Raw genomic sequence first — 17,957 nt, 5'->3', positions numbered from 1 at the left:
TTGTTAAATCCACATAGTACAGGCATACTGTCAGCTGAAAAAAAAAAAATACAGCTACTTTGATGAGTTTTTCCTAAGCTGTATCAATAAGCTTACTAAGCTCATATATTTGGGGACCAAATCCTTAAGGAAGGGGGCAATGTTATGCCGGCTCCCCGTAGCTATTCAGTTTCTAATATGCATGTATGTTGTTGTTATGATCCATGATCAGAAGTTGGTTATCGAATGTGTTTGATAAGTCAGGAAAGGCTTATTTTTGTATATATAAAACTATTAATTTGTATGATTTAAAACTGAGTATCATTGTTTTTGAGACAGATGATGTTTATTCTCGTACTGTTGGAAAATGAAAGTAGGCCATAGATTTTTGTTTACGGCTGTAAATTATAATTAAATGGTGATTCATGTCGGCATAATTTTACATCTTATAATTCGTTATGTTTGGGTTTCTTTTGTGTATGATTGCTAATTTCTCGGAACAGTTAAAGACTGTAAATAACTCTCGTTCCGATTTTCAATGTTGGTCACCGATCTAGGTGATACTTACATGTTTGATGTGTATTGGTTATAATGCTCGTTATTTGTTGACTTTCGATTGCTATATACAGTAGTTTGTATCTGTTTGTATCCATTACAAAAGTTTTCCAAGCTTTTAGTTGCATTTTAAATACTTAAACTATATTTATTCGTGAAGAACATGGCATTGTTTACTATTTTGTCACCGTTAAGGGAATTTCCCTAAGAAGAGTGATGGCTCGTGATTGGACGTCTTTATATAAGCTCAATTCTCATTGGTCAATTAAGGATATAAATACGTGTGGTTGACTGCGTCAAGGGAGATAGCTTAAACTTGTGGAAAGAGTCGTATGAAATAGATAGATAAACTAAAATACAATTATGTCGGATGTAATGAGTTTAAAAGTTAGTATTGTGAAATATATTATATAATTATAGTTTATTAAAGGTGACGGTGACAAATCTAAGTCCTGGTGATTAAATCTCGGTGACGGTGACTATAATATCGGTGACGGTGACTATAGCTGTCGGTGACGGTGACTATAGCTGTCGGTGACGGTGACTTTATAATATCGGTGACGGTGACTATACTTGCGGGTGACGGTGACTAAATATTTTTGTCACCAGATTTGGAGATTCAGATGTGTATAATATAAATTAATGAAAATATAACCGTGACTATTGAGATAGTAACAAAGATAGTTAATTGAAGAACATATATATATTTATATGTTTTTAATATAACAGTTTGATGAAGAACAAGGCTTTTGATCTTGTTTAATAAGAGTCATTATATAACTATGATTGAAACCTTGATATTAAGGATTTGTGTTAAAGAAAAGCTATAAATATATAGTTTATGAGTAGTATTCACTCTCGTGAATAATTGTAAGACCAACCATACCCGGGGGCACTGACCAGTGACAGCACCGAGAGTCCAGACTCGTTCCAGTATTTTATCTCATTAATAAAATGTTGAACTTCATTATTATTCTATTTTTATTTTAATAATACTTATGAAAACAGGACTACAATAGCGCATTAATACACCTTTATTGGTATATAATTCCTTCGTCCTATTTCGGGTTTAGATCGGTGGTTTAAATTAAGACACCTTTCTCGACCTCTAATAGGTTCCTTTTTATGTAACCCTGTTATCTCTGGTGCCCGACTCTAACGCCAGAGAGGCAGCGTAACAATTGGTGGCAGCGGTGGGATACCACTCTCAATATATTAGAGTCTAATATTGTTTGTATATCAAAATCTAAAGTTGTTGTAAAAATAGAAATGGACGATTCAAATATCGTTACGTTCGGTCCCAATACTGGGAGTAGACATGAGGTAAATGAAACACTATCGAATGAAGTGATAGCTTCTAGTAGTGAAAACAATGTAGCAGCAGATAGAAGGGTTGCTGACGCTAAAGTTGAAATGAAATTTATGGTAGATAAATGTCTTTCAGATTTTTCTGAGAAAATGGACAGTATGTTGGCAAAATTTGACCATCATTTAACAAATAAAACCACTCCAATTTTGGGAAGGGGGTATGATAGTTCCTCTATAAGTGCGAGTGGAGAAGCCAAACATAATAAACAAGATTTGAATAATAGCCATTTCACTGAGAACATCAGGGCTAAACCTGAAATAAAATGTAAAATTAAACCTCAGCTGTATGACGGATCAGACGATCTAGAAGAGTATCTCACACAATTTTATCTTTTGGCGGAACTTAATGATTGGGACTTAAGGTCTAAAGCCTTATTGTTGGCAAGTAGTCTCACAGGTAGCGCTCGTGCTCTTTTAAATGAAATGACAGAGGGTGAAAGGCATGACTTTGAATGTTTAGTGACAATGCTTAAAAGCAGATTTGGTTCTATAAATCGGTCAGAAGTTTTTAGAGCTGAGCTACAGACTAGAGTAAGATTAAGGAACGAAAGTTTGCCTGAACTGGCACAGGCAATTAAAAAACTTACAAGGCGAGCATATCCTGGTACTTCCCCTATTGCCAGGGATACCCTTGCGCTTGATTACTTTATTGACGCTATAACTGAAACTGACATTCGTCTAAGATTGAGAGAAGTAGGTCCAAAAACGATATATGAAGCTGAAAATATTGCTGTTCGTCTTGAAGCTTTAAGACTAGCAGATAGACAAAAAGGGCGATCAGTGAGAACTGCTGATGCATGTGACAGTGATGATAGTAAATTGGCTAGTGAAATAAAAGAAATAAAACTAGGCATACGAAATCTACAAAATGATGTAGGGGCCATAAAGAAAAATAATACTAATAGTCAACGTTATACCAATAATAACAATAATGGTTCACGTCAGGAAAGAGGATCAAATAATTTTGGGAATAGAAACAACAACCAAAATTATAACAGCTCGGAAAACTACCAAGCGTCGAGTGCGGGGGTCGCGGCTCGACCACGATAAAAAGACCCAACACAGTTATTTCAAATGTTTCTTGGGGAAAAGATAATGGATATTTTGTAGTTGCTAGTATAAATTCTATGTCTGTAAATATGTTGGTTGATTCTGGGGCGAGTGTCTCCATTTTGAGAAAAGATTTCTTTGATAGCCTTGCACTTGAGAATAGACCTCAAGTTATGCCAGTCAGAATGAATTTATTAACAGCAACTGGAGAGGTTTCAGAGTTTATTGGAAAAGTTAATTTAGAAATAAAATTAGGAAAACATGTTTTCAAACACGAGTTTTTGTTAGCTGAAATCAAAGATATGGCTATACTTGGTATGGACTTTTTGATGACTAATAGTATTGATGTTCTTTTTAGCAAAGGTTGCCTGAGAATTAAGGATGAGTTTATAACCTGTTTTACAAATAAAGGTGATAGCTCATGTTGTCGAATCTCAATTGCGGAAACAGTTGATATTCCGCCTGATAGTGAAATGATAATAAAAGGAGTTCCATGTGGCCCGGTTATATTTAATGAAGTAGGTCTTGTGGAGACAAACAGGTCGTTTATTGAGAAAACTGGTTTGTTGTTAGCCAGAGTAGTAGTTCAGCCAAATTCAAATATCATACCTTTAAGGGTTGCTAATTTTAGCTCAGAGCCGGTCAAGGTTTATAAAAACACAATTGTGGGTACTTTTGAACCTGTTGACTTAGAAACGTATGAAGTGAGTACTGTAAGTCGGGTCAATTGTGCAGATAGTAACACTAAAGTGGACATTCCTGATCATTTAAAGGGTGTATTTGAGAGAAGTTCCAAAGATTTGGATAATATTGAAGTCAAAAAGTTAAGGGAGTTTTTATGTTCTTATCAAGATGTTTTTTCAAAATCTCCATCTGATATTGGGCATACTGAAATCGTTAACCATAAAATAAATACGGGCAATGCAAAACCCATCAAACTTAAACCTTATAGACTGCCTTTGGCAAAGAGAGAGGTGGCAGAGAAAGAGATACAAGACATGGCATCAAGGGGTATCATAGAACCTTCAAGTAGTGCTTGGTGTTCCCCAGTGGTCATGGTCACGAAAAAGAAAGACCAGAGTATTCGATTCTGTATAGATTTTAGAAAAATTAATGATATTACTGAAAAAGATAGCCAACCGATTCCTCGTATAGAGGACACTCTGGATGCTTTAAGCGGCAGTAAGTGGTTCTCAACTCTGGACATGCGCAGTGGTTACTGGCAATGTGGTTTAGATGAGAAAGATCGGGAGAAAACAGCTTTTGCAATACCTGGTAGTGGTTTATGGCAATTTAAAGTGCTATGTTTTGGACTATGTGGGGCTCCCGCGACTTTTGAGCGGTTAGTCGAGAAAATATTTTCTGGTCTAACTTGGAGGATATGCTTAGTGTATCTTGATGACATTATTGTGTTCTCCAAAACTTTTGATGAGCATCTCAAAAATTTAAGTGAAGTTTGTGATAGGCTAAGATCAGCTAATTTAAAATTACATCCTAAGAAGTGCTTCCTTCTTCAAAAGGAAGTAACCTTTTTGGGACATAAAGTTAGTCATGAAGGGATAAGTACTGACGATGAAAAAATTAAGGCCGTGCAAGATTGGCCCACTCCCAAGAATGTAAAAGATGTACGTAGCTTTATCGGACTTTGTTCATATTATCGTCGATTTGTAGAAAATTTCTCTACTACTGCAAAGCCCCTTCATCAATTAACCGAGAAGTGTAAGAAATTTGAATGGACAGAAGCTTGTAATTGCTCGTTTGAGCATCTGAAAAAGTTGTTAATATCTGCACCTATCTTAGGTTATCCAATGGATGATGGTGGTTTTATTCTTGATACAGATGCTAGCAATGTAGGAATGGGGGCTGTTTTATCTCAAATCCAAGATGGGGTAGAACGAGTGATTGGATATTTTAGTAAAACGTTTTCTAAAAGTGAAAGGAATTATTGTGTCACCAGAAAAGAATTGCTTGCTATCGTCCGTGCAGTTAAAAATTTTCATCACTATCTTTATGGTCGATCTTTTACTGTTCGTACAGATCATGGGTCTCTTAGATGGTTAGTAAATTTCAAAAATCCTGAGGGTCAGCTTGCCCGCTGGTTGGAAACACTTGGTGCATATGATTTTCAAATAATACATCGCCCTGGTCGTATTCATTCAAATGCTGATGCATTGAGTCGTAAACCTTGTCCAGATGATTGTTCATATTGCTCGAAAGTTGAGAATAAATTTTCAAATGTGGGTTTAGGAGAGGTTGAAATAAATAACGAGATTTCAGCTAAAGAAGTGGTAGTAAAGTCAGTTGTGGTTGATGATACGAATACTTTAACAGGCGCCGTTAAAGTTGAAGGTAGTCAACGTCTAGAGACTAGTAAGAAACATGAAGCAGCAGAACTTTATGCTAGTTATAGATCAGACGATTTAAACGCTTCTAAACCCTGTACAAAACATGAAAATGAAAGTGTGAACATATCTGATAAAGTGAAGGATGAAAGTGGATTTGCTTTAAAGGCATCATATGATGCTCGTAAATCAAGTAGTTCTGAAACTTTAAATGTTCCCAATTTGAAAAGGTCCGTGAAAATAAAAGGGAAAAGAGGATTTGCAGGAGAAACATCAGTGGATGTTTGCAAATCAAAGACCCCTGAAAACAACCAACGGGTAGGAGTAGTTAAAACTCGAAGTATGACACCTAATCATTTGGACCAACAAAAACAGAGCTCGTCATCTCCGATACACGATGCACAATTTGTTGAGATAGATTTTGATTTAGAAAATGAACAAGAAAATGACCCGGTACTAAAGATAATTAGAGATTGGCTAGTAAACAATTTCAAACCCATTTGGTCAGAAATATCAAAATTCAGTCCGATTATCAAATACTTCTGGAATAGAATTGAATCATTTGAGATAAGAGACGGTATTCTATGTCGAAAATGGGAAAGTGAAAAAGGGGACAAGGTCACCTGGCAAAAAGTAATTCCAGAAAATTTGAAAGAAAGTGTGCTCAAGCAGTTACACAATAGTGTCACTGGTGGTCATTTAGGTATCAAGAAAACCTTAAGTAAGGTTAGACAAAGATTCTTTTGGTTTGGAGTACGAAAGTATGTTGAGAATTGGTGTAACAAATGTGATGTATGTGCTTCACGAAAGCGACCAAATAGGAAGCCAAAAGCACCTATGAGACAATATAATGTCGGTGCGCCTCTAGAAAGGGTTGCTATGGACATAATGGGGCCTTTGCCTAGGTCAATTCAGGGAAATAATTATTTACTCGTAATTGGTGATTACTTCACTAAGTTTGTACATGCCATTCCACTAAAATCTCAGGAAGCAGAGGTGGTAGCTCGAGCATTAGTAGACAATTTTATCTCGATCTTTGGAGTCCCCTTACAAATACATACGGACCAAGGGGCTAATTTCGAGTCTCATCTGTTTAAAGAACTTTGCAAGTTGATAGATATTGACAAAACAAGAACCACGGTTATGAGACCCCAGTCTGATGGAATGGCTGGGAGGTTTATGAGAACCCTGGAAAATATGTTGTCTTCATTTGTATCGAACCACCAAAAGGATTGGGACAAATTTGTGCCCATTCTAATGATGGCATATCGTTCAGCTGAACACGAAAGTACGGGTGTGTCACCTTGTAAAATGATGTATGGACGTGAAATCAATCTACCGGTAGATTTATTGTTTGGTAAATCTCCTGACACTCCTAAAAGTTCTATTTCTGACTTTGTAAATGATCTTGAACATACATTGTTGACTGTTCATGAATTTGCGAGAACCAATTTAAATGTTGCTAGTGATGTTATGAAGAGAAACTATGATCATAACATTCATTTAAAGCTGTTCAATCCTGGTGATCCAGTCTGGTATTACCAATATCAACGGAAAGTTGGTGTAAATCCAAAATTTCAGAGACCTTGGCATGGTCCATTTGTTGTTACCCATCGACTGAATGACGTCTTATATAGAATTCAGCTAGGTCCAAGAATGAAACCGAAAGTGGTTCACCATGATAAACTCAAACCTTATTTGGGAGATCATGGTCCAACCTGGTTTTCATAGTCGATAATTATCAAATTTAGTTTAACTTTGTTCTTTGATCAAAGTTGTATTGTATGCATGTTGGTTATTTTTTTATATATATATATCTATAATTATTACATATGATTAAATATTGAATACCAAAAAAAAAACATATATAGGTATGACCGTTACTGGTAATTAAATTAGTTTTACTACTCTTTGTATACGTTGTTGAGTTGTAAAAATATAAATTATTATAATGATCAGTCCATGATATGTATCTCTCTCTTATGATTGTTATTTTATTCTATTATAGAGTAAATGGATGTGTGTTATCTGTGAAGATATGACATTTGATAAGAGGTGGTTCCTGGAGAGACACATACTAGAAAGACACTCAGACTTTGCCTGGAAGTGTCCAGAATGCAAGAAATTATTCCAAAGACGGAATTCAAGCCATGGATGCAAGGTTCTAGAAAGCCAGATGATATGCTTTCAGAACAGCTCCGGACGTAGGGGAAAAGAGGCGGAAGAAGATTTTGAAAAGTTTAGAACTGAGGAAATGCCAAAGAAAATCAAATTAGTAGATGGTAATGGGAATGAGATCGAACTGGCACCCAGACGTAATAGATATGCCAAATCAGAGATGGGCGAAACCAGCTATAGAACCACTGGTACTAATAAAGGAGTGGAGTGGAAGAAGAGAGGAAGCTCATTGATGGAAACATCGAGAAAAAGAACTGATAGATCTGACATAGAAGAGAACAAAGAAAATAGCAACCTCTCCGGGCCAACTCCTGCAAAGATTTGTAAACCATCAGAGACAAAAGAACAAAGGCTGAAGAAAATAAAAGAAGTACTACAAGATCTTATGAGTGAGAATGGGGAAACCATAACCATATCGGTAGAGCCAGAGGCAGATAAAGTAGAGGGAAATACAAGCAGCCAATTGTTAGAGGAAGAAGTCGAGCTGCATGTATCAGAAACTGAAGTGAAGACGTTAGAGAAAGCAGACAACTATAACAAGAGTTCCTCCTCCTCAACAACCTCGTCAGGAACGTCGTCTAGCTCTTCTAACTCCTCAAGGACAGTAAAGAAACCAACTCCAGATAGTAGACCACAAAATACGGAGAACGTTGTAGAAGAACCTGTAGAGACCGAAATCGATCCAATCAGGAATGTTGAATTTTCTGCTAAAACAGAATTGGTAGAGACCTTCTTACAGTCCCTACAGGACACACAAGAAAACACACTTACCCTCAATGTTGGAGGGATGAAGATAGAAACAAGTAAAAACACACTCAGAGCAGATCCTTCATGTGTATTTGCATTAATGCTGCAACCGTTAAGTCCATTCCGACCATCAAACAATGTGTATTTCTTTGACCGAGATCCAGCTCACTTTAAGATCATTCTTAATTATTTAAGGAACAATTGCAACGTAGAAAAAAGATATCTACCTAGAGAACACATATATCTGTATGAGTTATTACAGGAGGCAAAGTTTTACAAACTGTCAGGGCTTGTTTCCATAGTACAGGAGAGATTGAATGACTTATGTGCATGCAGACTCAGTAGTTTTTAGACTTTGTTGTTAAATTTGTTGTAGTTTGATGTTTGTTGCTAATATGTTTAGTAAAATTTATCTTGGGAATGAAATGATATCTTTGTTGTTAAATCCACATAGTACAGGCATACTGTCAGCTGAAAAAAAAATACAGCTACTTTGATGAGTTTTTCCTAAGCTGTATCAATAAGCTTACTAAGCTCATATATTTGGGGACCAAATCCTTAAGGAAGGGGGCAATGTTATGCCGGCTCCCCGTAGCTATTCAGTTTCTAATATGCATGTATGTTGTTGTTATGATCCATGATCAGAAGTTGGTTATCGAATGTGTTTGATAAGTCAGGAAAGGCTTATTGTTGTATATATAAAACTATTAATTTGTATGATTTAAAACTGAGTATCATTGTTTTTGAGACAGATGATGTTTATTCTCGTACTGTTGGAAAATGAAAGTAGGCCATAGATTTTTGTTTACGGCTGTAAATAATAATTAAATGGTGATTCATGTCGGCATAATTTTACATCTTATAATTCGTTATGTTTGGGTTTCTTTTGTGTATGATTGCTAATTTCTCGGAACAGTTAAAGACTGTAAATAACTCTCGTTCCGATTTTCAATGTTGGTCACCGATCTAGGTGATACTTACATGTTTGATGTGTATTGGTTATAATGCTCGTTATTTGTTGACTTTCGATTGCTATATACAGTAGTTTGTATCTGTTTGTATCCATTACAAAAGTTTTCCAAGCTTTTAGTTGCATTTTAAATACTTAAACTATATTTATTCGTGAAGAACATGGCATTGTTTACTATTTTGTCACCGTTAAGGGAATTTCCCTAAGAAGAGTGATGGCTCGTGATTGGACGTCTTTATATAAGCTCAATTCTCATTGGTCAATTAAGGATATAAATACGTGTGGTTGACTGCGTCAAGGGAGATAGCTCAAACTTGTGGAAAGAGTCGTATGAAATAGATAGATAAACTAAAATACAATTATGTCGGATGTAATGAGTTTAAAAGTTAGTATTGTGAAATATATTATATAATTATAGTTTATTAAAGGTGACGGTGACAAATCTAAGTCCTGGTGATTAAATCTCGGTGACGGTGACTATAATATCGGTGACGGTGACTATAGCTGTCGGTGATGGTTACTATACTTGCGGGTGACGGTGACTAAATATTTTTGTCACCAGATTTGGAGATTCAGATGTGTATAATATAAATTAATGAAAATATAACCGTGACTATTGAGATAGTAACAAAGATAGTTAATTGAAGAACATATATATATTTATATGTTTTTAATATAACAGTTTGATGAAGAACAAGGCTTTTGATCTTGTTTAATAAGAGTCATTATATAACTATGATTGAAACCTTGATATTAAGGATTTGTGTTAAAGAAAAGCTATAAATATATAGTTTATGAGTAGTATTCACTCTCGTGAATAATTGTAAGACCAACCATACCCGGGGGCACTAACCAGTGACAGCACCGAGAGTCCAGACTCGTTCCAGTATTTTATCTCATTAATAAAATGTTGAACTTCATTATTATTCTATTTTTATTTTAATAATACTTATGAAAACAGGACTACAATAGCGCATTAATACACCTTTATTGGTATATAATTCCTTCGTCCTATTTCGGGTTTAGATCGGTGGTTTAAATTAAGACACCTTTCTCGACCTCTAATAGGTTCCTTTTTATGTAACCCTGTTATCTCTGGTGCCCGACTCTAACGCCAGAGAGGCAGCGTAACAATACAACAACCTTACCTTAAAAGAAAATTTATTTTTGCACTCAATAACCCCATCCAACCCATTTTTGGGAAACGTCAATTTGAAATTTGAAATGTACGCTTTATGCTCTTTCACTTGATATGCGACACCCTTACCATCTGAGAAACTTGAATGTTTGCACTAAATGACCCCAACCGCCCCCCTGGGATAAAAAGGGGGTTTAAAATTTTCATTTTTAAGTAGAGTTTATAAAGACCTTCAATTTGATACATCAGATGACCCCATTTGACAAAGTGCAAATAATGATGCAATATCAACTATATAAATAGAAGTTATGAAACTTACAAAGTCAATGCAAAACTTGAAAATTTCAAATTGATTTTTTGGTGTTTTTTTCCATGGAATGATTTTGGTATTTTGTCAAACATATAACTATGTTAACCTCTTCATTTGTAAAACATTTTAAGAAGTAGGCTCTTGTTGATTCAGAAATACATGCCTCCGCTCGCAAAACTTCAAACTGCATTATCTCTAAAACGACAATAGATATCTCAAATCTGTTAAATGATAAATGGTCTACAGTTGAAGGACAACATTATAGAAAAAGAATTGGGACAATTTCAAAGTTCACCAAGGTCACAATTAATCATCAAATATATGATGCAATACCAAACTTGAGAATCGGAAGTCGTAGAGATATGGGACTAGCACCATTCAACTTAAGACCACTTAACCTTTCAAATATCACAAGGTCAAGGTCATTGTATACTGTGAAGGTCAAGGTGAAATTTCGTCATGACCTGACATTGACCTCAAATTGAAGGTCTTGAATTACTGATTATCTTTGCAGTTTATAGTAGGTTGATATCTGTTACCTTTAAAAAGATATACACAAAATACTATACTTTTAAGAATCATCCCGATGTAACGTTTGAACAGACGGTCAGACATTTTTGGGCTTACTATATAAACTGTAGAGCTCGTCGAGAGGAACATTTTATACGCTGTATGTATGCAGCAAAGTCTTATCGTTTTCCTAATATGTAAGCTTGAAATTGCAGCGTACTTTTATTTTGCACTCTGTGACCTTTGACCTTGGGTGCATATTAAAGGTCACATAAATTAAAGATTATTGGTGAAGGTTCCAGGTCTATATGCCTTCCGGTTCTCAAAATACTATTTTTCAAAAATTATGTTCATTTTTTCAAGGGAAATAACTCCTTATAATGGTTAATAACAAAATTATTGTACATGTCCATTAACATTGTTATCTGTTACTGTACGTGTTGCCGTTTTCAAATCGATTTTATCTCTTATACTTTTTGAGAAAAATGCAAAGGAAACCAATTGTTTCAAGGGGATATAACTCTCATAGGGGACGATGAAATCCTATGCAGCCTCATATGGTAACACATAATGATGAGATGTACATTTTGTCCAAATAAGGTCATGATATCTTTATAAACCACGAGGGGGGGCTATGTTGAAAAAAATCAATAAAAGGGAGATAACTTCTCAAGGGGATGATGAAATCCTACAAAAGTGCATCAGGTAACAGTTCATAATGAGGTCTATCGATGGTTTAATTTTGATATTGATAACTCCAATAGAAGCGGTAGAATGGCGTGCCAAACAAATGCTGGAAGAAAAAAAAAAGAAAAAAAAACATTAGAACTAGTATCTCAATTGTTTGTAAAACAATTGAAAGGTCTTTCCTGTAAAAGTGATGTTTTCGTAATGTTCTTTGTACGACCTTTCGTTCGATATACGACAAGCATACCTTCTGTAACTTTTCGCTTTTTACACTTAATGACCTCATCCGCCTACATTTTTTAGATCGGAAGTATGATATATGTAACACAGGGTAGATGAGCTTTCATTTGATATGCGACAACGCCATGTTTTAAAAAGTTTGATTGTTGCACTTAATAACCTCATCCAACCAATTTTTGGAGGTTGGGAATTTGATATTTCAAATGTATACATCATGACCTTTCATTTGATATACAACAACCCTATCGTAAAAGAAAATTTATTTTTTGCACTAAATGACCCCATCCAACCAATTTTTGGGGGACGTCAATTTGAAATTTGAAATGTACGCTTTATGTTCTTTCATTTGATATGCGACAACCTTACCATTTGAGAAATTTGAATGTTTGCACTAAATGACCCCACCCTTCCCCCTGGGATGAAAAGGGGGGTTAAAATTTTCATTTTTTAAGTAGAGTTTATTAAGACCTTCAATTTGATATATCAGATGACCCCATTTGACAAAGTGCAAATAATGATGCAATATCAACTATATAAATAGAAGTTATGAAACTTACAAAGTCAATGCAAAACATGAAAATTTCAAATTGATTTTTTGGTGTTTTTTTCCAGGGAATGTTTTTGGTATTTGGTCAAACACATAACTATGTCCACCTCTTCAATTTCTAAAACATTTTTCGTGGTAAGCTCTTGATGATTCAGAAATACATGCCTCCGCTCGCAAAACTTCAAACTGCATTATCTCTAAAACGACAATAGATATCTCAAATCTGTTAAATGATAAATGATCTACAGTTGAAGGACAACATTATAGAAAAAGAATGTGGACAATTTCAAAGTTCACCAAGGTCACAATTAATCATCAAATATATGATGCAATACAAAACTTGAGAACCGGAAGTCGTAGAGACATGGGACTATCACCATTCAACTCAAGACCACTTGACCTTTCAAATGTCACAAGGTCAAGGTCATAGTATAATGTGAAGGTCAAGGTGAAATTTCATCATGACCTGACATTGACCTCAAATTGAAGGTCTTGAACTACTGATCATCTTTGCTGTTTATAGTAGGTTGATATCTGTTACCTTTAAAAAGATATACACACAATACTATACTTTTAAGAATCATCCCGTCGTAACTTTTGAACAGACAGTCAGAATCTTTTGAGCTCAGTGTATAAAATGTAGAGCTCGTCGAGAGGAACATTTTATACACTGTAAGTATGCAGCAAACTCTTATCGTTTTCTTAATATGCAAGCTTGAAATTGCAGCGTAATTTTTTTTTGCACTTGGTGACCTTTGACCTTGGGTGCAAATTAAAGGTCACATGAACTTAAGATTATTGGTGTAGGTCCCAAGTCTTTACGACTTCCGGTTCTCGAGATACAATTTTTCAAAAATTGTGTATATTTTTTCAAGGGAAATATCTCCTTATAAGGGTTAACAACTAAATGATTGTATATGTTTATTATCATTGCCATTTGGTCTTGTACATGTTGCCGTTTTCAAATCGAATCTATCTTGAATACTTTTTGATAAAAATGTAAAAGAAAGAAATTGCTTCAAGGGGACGTAACTCTCATAGGGAATGATGAAATCCTTAGCAGCCTCATATGGTAACACATCATGATGAGATCTAACTTTTGTCCAAATAAGGTCATGATATCTTTTAAAACATTTAAGGGGGGCCATGTTGAAAAAAATCAATAAAAGGGAGATAACTTCTAAAGGGGATGATGAAATCCTACAAAAGTTCATCTGGTAAAAGTTCATGATGAGGTCTATCAATGATCCATATTTGGTATTGATAACTTCAACAGAAAGGGGATGAGGCCTTGTCAAACAAATGTTGGAAGAAAAAAAAGAAAAACTAGTATCTCAATTGTTTGTTAAACAATTGAAAGGTCTTTCCTGTAAAAGTGATGTTTTCGTAATGTTCTTTGTACGACCTTTCGTTCGATATACGACAAGCATACCTTCTGTAACTTTTTCGCTTTTTACACTTAATGACCTCATTTGCCTACATTTTTTAGATCGGAAGTATGATATATGTAACACATGGTAGATGAGCTTTCATTTGATATGTGACAACGCCATGTTTTAAAAAGTTTGATTTTTGCACTTAATAACCTCATCCAACCAATTTTTGGAGGTTGGGAATTTGATATTTCAAATGTATACATCATGACCTTTCATTTGATATACAACAACCCTATCGTAAAAGAAAATTTATTTTTTGCACTCAATGACCCCATCCAACCAATTTTTGGGGGACGTCAATTTGAAATTTGAAATGTACGCTTTATGTTCTTTCATTTGATATGCGACAACCTTACCATCTGAGAAATTTGAATGTTTGCACTAAATGACCCAACCCTTCCCCCTGGGATGAAAAGGGGGTTTAAAATTTTCATTTTTTAAGTAGAGTTTATTAAGACCTTCAATTTGATATATCAGATGACCCCATTTGACAAAGTGCAAATAATGATGCAATATCAACTATATAAATAGAAGTTATGAAACTTACAAAGTCAATGCAAAACATGAAAATTTCAAATTGATTTTTTGGTGTTTTTTTCCATGGAATGTTTTTGGTATTTGGTCAAACACATAACTATGTCAACTTCTTCAATTTCTAAAACATTTTTCGTGGTAAGCTCTTGATGATTCAGAAATACATGCCTCCGCTCGCAAAACTTCAAACTGCATTATCTCTAAAACGACAATAGATATCTCAAATCTGTTAAATGATAAATGATCTACAGTTGAAGGACAACATTATAGAAAAAGAATGTGGACAATTTCAAAGTTCACCAAGGTCACAATTAATCATCAAATATATGATGCAATACAAAACTTGAGAACCGGAAGTCGTAGAGACATGGGACTATCACCATTCAACTCAGGACCACTTGACCTTTCAAATGTCACAAGGTCAAGGTCATAGTATAATGTGAAGGTCAAGGTGAAATTTCATCATGACCTGACATTGACCTCAAATTGAAGGTCTTGAACTACTGATCATCTTTGCAGTTTATAGTAGGTTGATATCTGTTACCTTTAAAAAGATATACACACAATACTATACTTTTAAGAATCATCCCGTCGTAACTTTTGAATAGACAGTCGGAATCTTTTGAGCTCAGTGTATAAAATGTAGAGCTCATCGAGAGGAACATTTTATACACTGTAAGTATGCAGCAAACTCTTATCGTTTTCTTAATATGCAAGCTTGAAATTGCAGCGTAATTTTTTTTTTCACTTAGTGACCTTTGACCTTGGGTGCAAATTAAAGGTCACATGAACTCAAGATTATTGGTGTAGGTCCCAAGTCTTTACGACTTCCGGTTCTCGAGATACAATTTTTCAAAAATTGTGTATATTTTTTCAAGGGAAATAACTCCTTATAAGGGTTAACAACAAAATGATTGTATATGTTTATTATCATTGCCATTTGGTCTTGTACATGTTGCCGTTTTCAAATCGATTCTATTTTAAATACTTTTTGAGAAAAATGTAAAAGAAAGAAATTGCTTCAAGGGGACGTAACTCTCATAGGGAATGATGAAATCCTTAGCAGCCTCATATGGTAACACATCATGATGAGATCTAACTTTTGTCCAAATAAGGTCATGATATCTTTTAAAACATTTAAGGGGGGCCATGTTGAAAAAAATCAATAAAAGGGAGATAACTTCTAAAGGGGATGATGAAATCCTACAAAAGTTCATCTGGTAAAAGTTCATGAAGAGGTCTATCAATGATCCATATTTGGTCTTGATAACTTCAACAGAAAGTGGATGAGGCCTTGTCAAACAAATGTTGGAAGAAAAAAAAGAAAAAACTAGTATCTCAATTGTTTGTAAAACAATTGAAAGGTCTTTCCTGTAAAAGTGATGTTTTCGTAATGTTCTTTGTACGACCTTTCGTTCGATATACGACAAGCATACCTTCTGTAACTTTTCGCTTTTTACACTTAATGACCTCATCCGCCTACATTTTTTAGATCGGAAGTATGATATATGTAACACAGGGTAGATGAGCTTTCATTTGATATGCGACAACGCCATGTTTTAAAAAGTTTGATTGTTGCACTTAATAACCTCATCCAACCAATTTTTGGAGGTTGGGAATTTGATATTTCAAATGTATACATCATGACCTTTCATTTGATATACAACAACCCTATCGTAAAAGAAATTTTTTTTTTTTTTTGCACTCAATGACCCCATCCAACCAATTTTTGGGGGACGTCAATTTGAAATTTGAAATGTACGCTTTATGTTCTTTCATTTGATATGCGACAACCTTACCATTTGAGAAATTTGAATGTTTGCACTAAATGACCCCACCCTTCCCCCTGGGATGAAAAGGGGGGTTAAAATTTTCATTTTTTAAGTAGAGTTTATTAAGACCTTCAATTTGATATATCAGATGACCCCATTTGACAAAGTGCAAATAATGATGCAATATCAACTATATAAATAGAAGTTATGAAACTTACAAAGTCAATGCAAAACATGAAAATTTCAAATTGATTTTTTGGTGTTTTTTTCCATGGAATGTTTTTGGTATTTGGTCAAACACATAACTATGTCCACCTCTTCAATTTCTAAAACATTTTTCGTGGTAAGCTCTTGATGATTCAGAAATACATGCCTCCGCTCGCAAAACTTCAAACTGCATTATCTCTAAAACGACAATAGATATCTCAAATCTGTTAAATGATAAATGATCTACAGTTGAAGGACAACATTATAGAAAAAGAATGTGGACAATTTCAAAGTTCACCAAGGTCACATTTAATCATCAAATATATGATGCAATACAAAACTTGAGAACCGGAAGTCGTAGAGACATGGGACTATCACCATTCAACTCAAGACCACTTGACCTTTCAAATGTCACAAGGTCAAGGTCATAGTATAATGTGAAGGTCAAGGTGAAATTTCATCATGACCTGACATTGACCTCAAATTGAAGGTCTTGAACTACTGATCATCTTTGCTGTTTATAGTAGGTTGATATCTGTTACCTTTAAAAAGATATACACACAATACTATACTTTTAAGAATCATCCCGTCGTAACTTTTGAACAGACAGTCGGAATCTTTTGAGCTCAGTGTATAAAATGTAGAGCTCGTCGAGAGGAACATTTTATACACTGTAAGTATGCAGCAAACTCTTATCGTTTTCTTAATATGCAAGCTTGAAATTGCAGCGTAATTTTTTTTTGCACTTGGTGACCTTTGACCTTGGGTGCAAATTAAAGGTCACATGAACTTAAGATTATTGGTGTAGGTCCCAAGTCTTTACGACTTCCGGTTCTCGAGATACAATTTTTCAAAAATTGTGTATATTTTTTCAAGGGAAATATCTCCTTATAAGGGTTAACAACTAAATGATTGTATATGTTTATTATCATTGCCATTTGGTCTTGTACATGTTGCCGTTTTCAAATCGAATCTATCTTGAATACTTTTTGATAAAAATGTAAAAGAAAGAAATTGCTTCAAGGGGACGTAACTCTCATAGGGAATGATGAAATCCTTAGCAGCCTCATATGGTAACACATCATGATGAGATCTAACTTTTGTCCAAATAAGGTCATGATATCTTTTAAAACATTTAAGGGGGGCCATGTTGAAAAAAATCAATAAAAGGGAGATAACTTCTAAAGGGGATGATGAAATCCTACAAAAGTTCATCTGGTAAAAGTTCATGATGAGGTCTATCAATGATCCATATTTGGTATTGATAACTTCAACAGAAAGGGGATGAGGCCTTGTCAAACAAATGTTGGAAGAAAAAAAAGAAAAAAAAGAAAAAAAAAAAACATTAGAAAAACAATAAGGTCTTTCCTCGCGGAGAGGAAAGACC

At 34.8% G+C, this 17,957-nt stretch overlaps 2 protein-coding genes across 2 annotated transcripts in view; one reads left to right on the top strand and one right to left on the bottom strand.

Annotated features, from left to right (window-relative positions):
• LOC134692569 (voltage-gated potassium channel subunit beta-2-like) overlaps positions 1 to 17,957 on the bottom strand; it is a 115,134-nt gene that overhangs the window by 82,689 nt on the left and 14,488 nt on the right. The window lies entirely within an intron of this gene.
• LOC134693711 (uncharacterized) lies at positions 7,302 to 8,870 on the top strand. Its single transcript, XM_063554613.1, has one exon. It carries the CDS (start codon positions 7,312 to 7,314, stop codon positions 8,569 to 8,571), a length of 1,260 nt encoding a protein of 419 aa, XP_063410683.1. The 5' UTR covers positions 7,302 to 7,311; the 3' UTR covers positions 8,572 to 8,870.

The sequence above is a fragment of the Mytilus trossulus genome, chromosome 12 (genome assembly GCF_036588685.1).
Source record: "Mytilus trossulus isolate FHL-02 chromosome 12, PNRI_Mtr1.1.1.hap1, whole genome shotgun sequence".
Taxonomy (NCBI): Eukaryota; Metazoa; Mollusca; class Bivalvia; order Mytilida; family Mytilidae; genus Mytilus; species Mytilus trossulus.
The sequence above is the reverse complement of the archived record's forward strand: the minus strand, read 5'-3'. Positions and strand labels throughout refer to the sequence as shown.

Bases quoted from the DNA above. Each gene is read 5' to 3' on its own strand.
- LOC134693711 (XM_063554613.1), top strand. From the start codon at position 7,312: ATGTGTGTTATCTGTGAAGATATGACATTTGATAAGAGGTGGTTCCTG.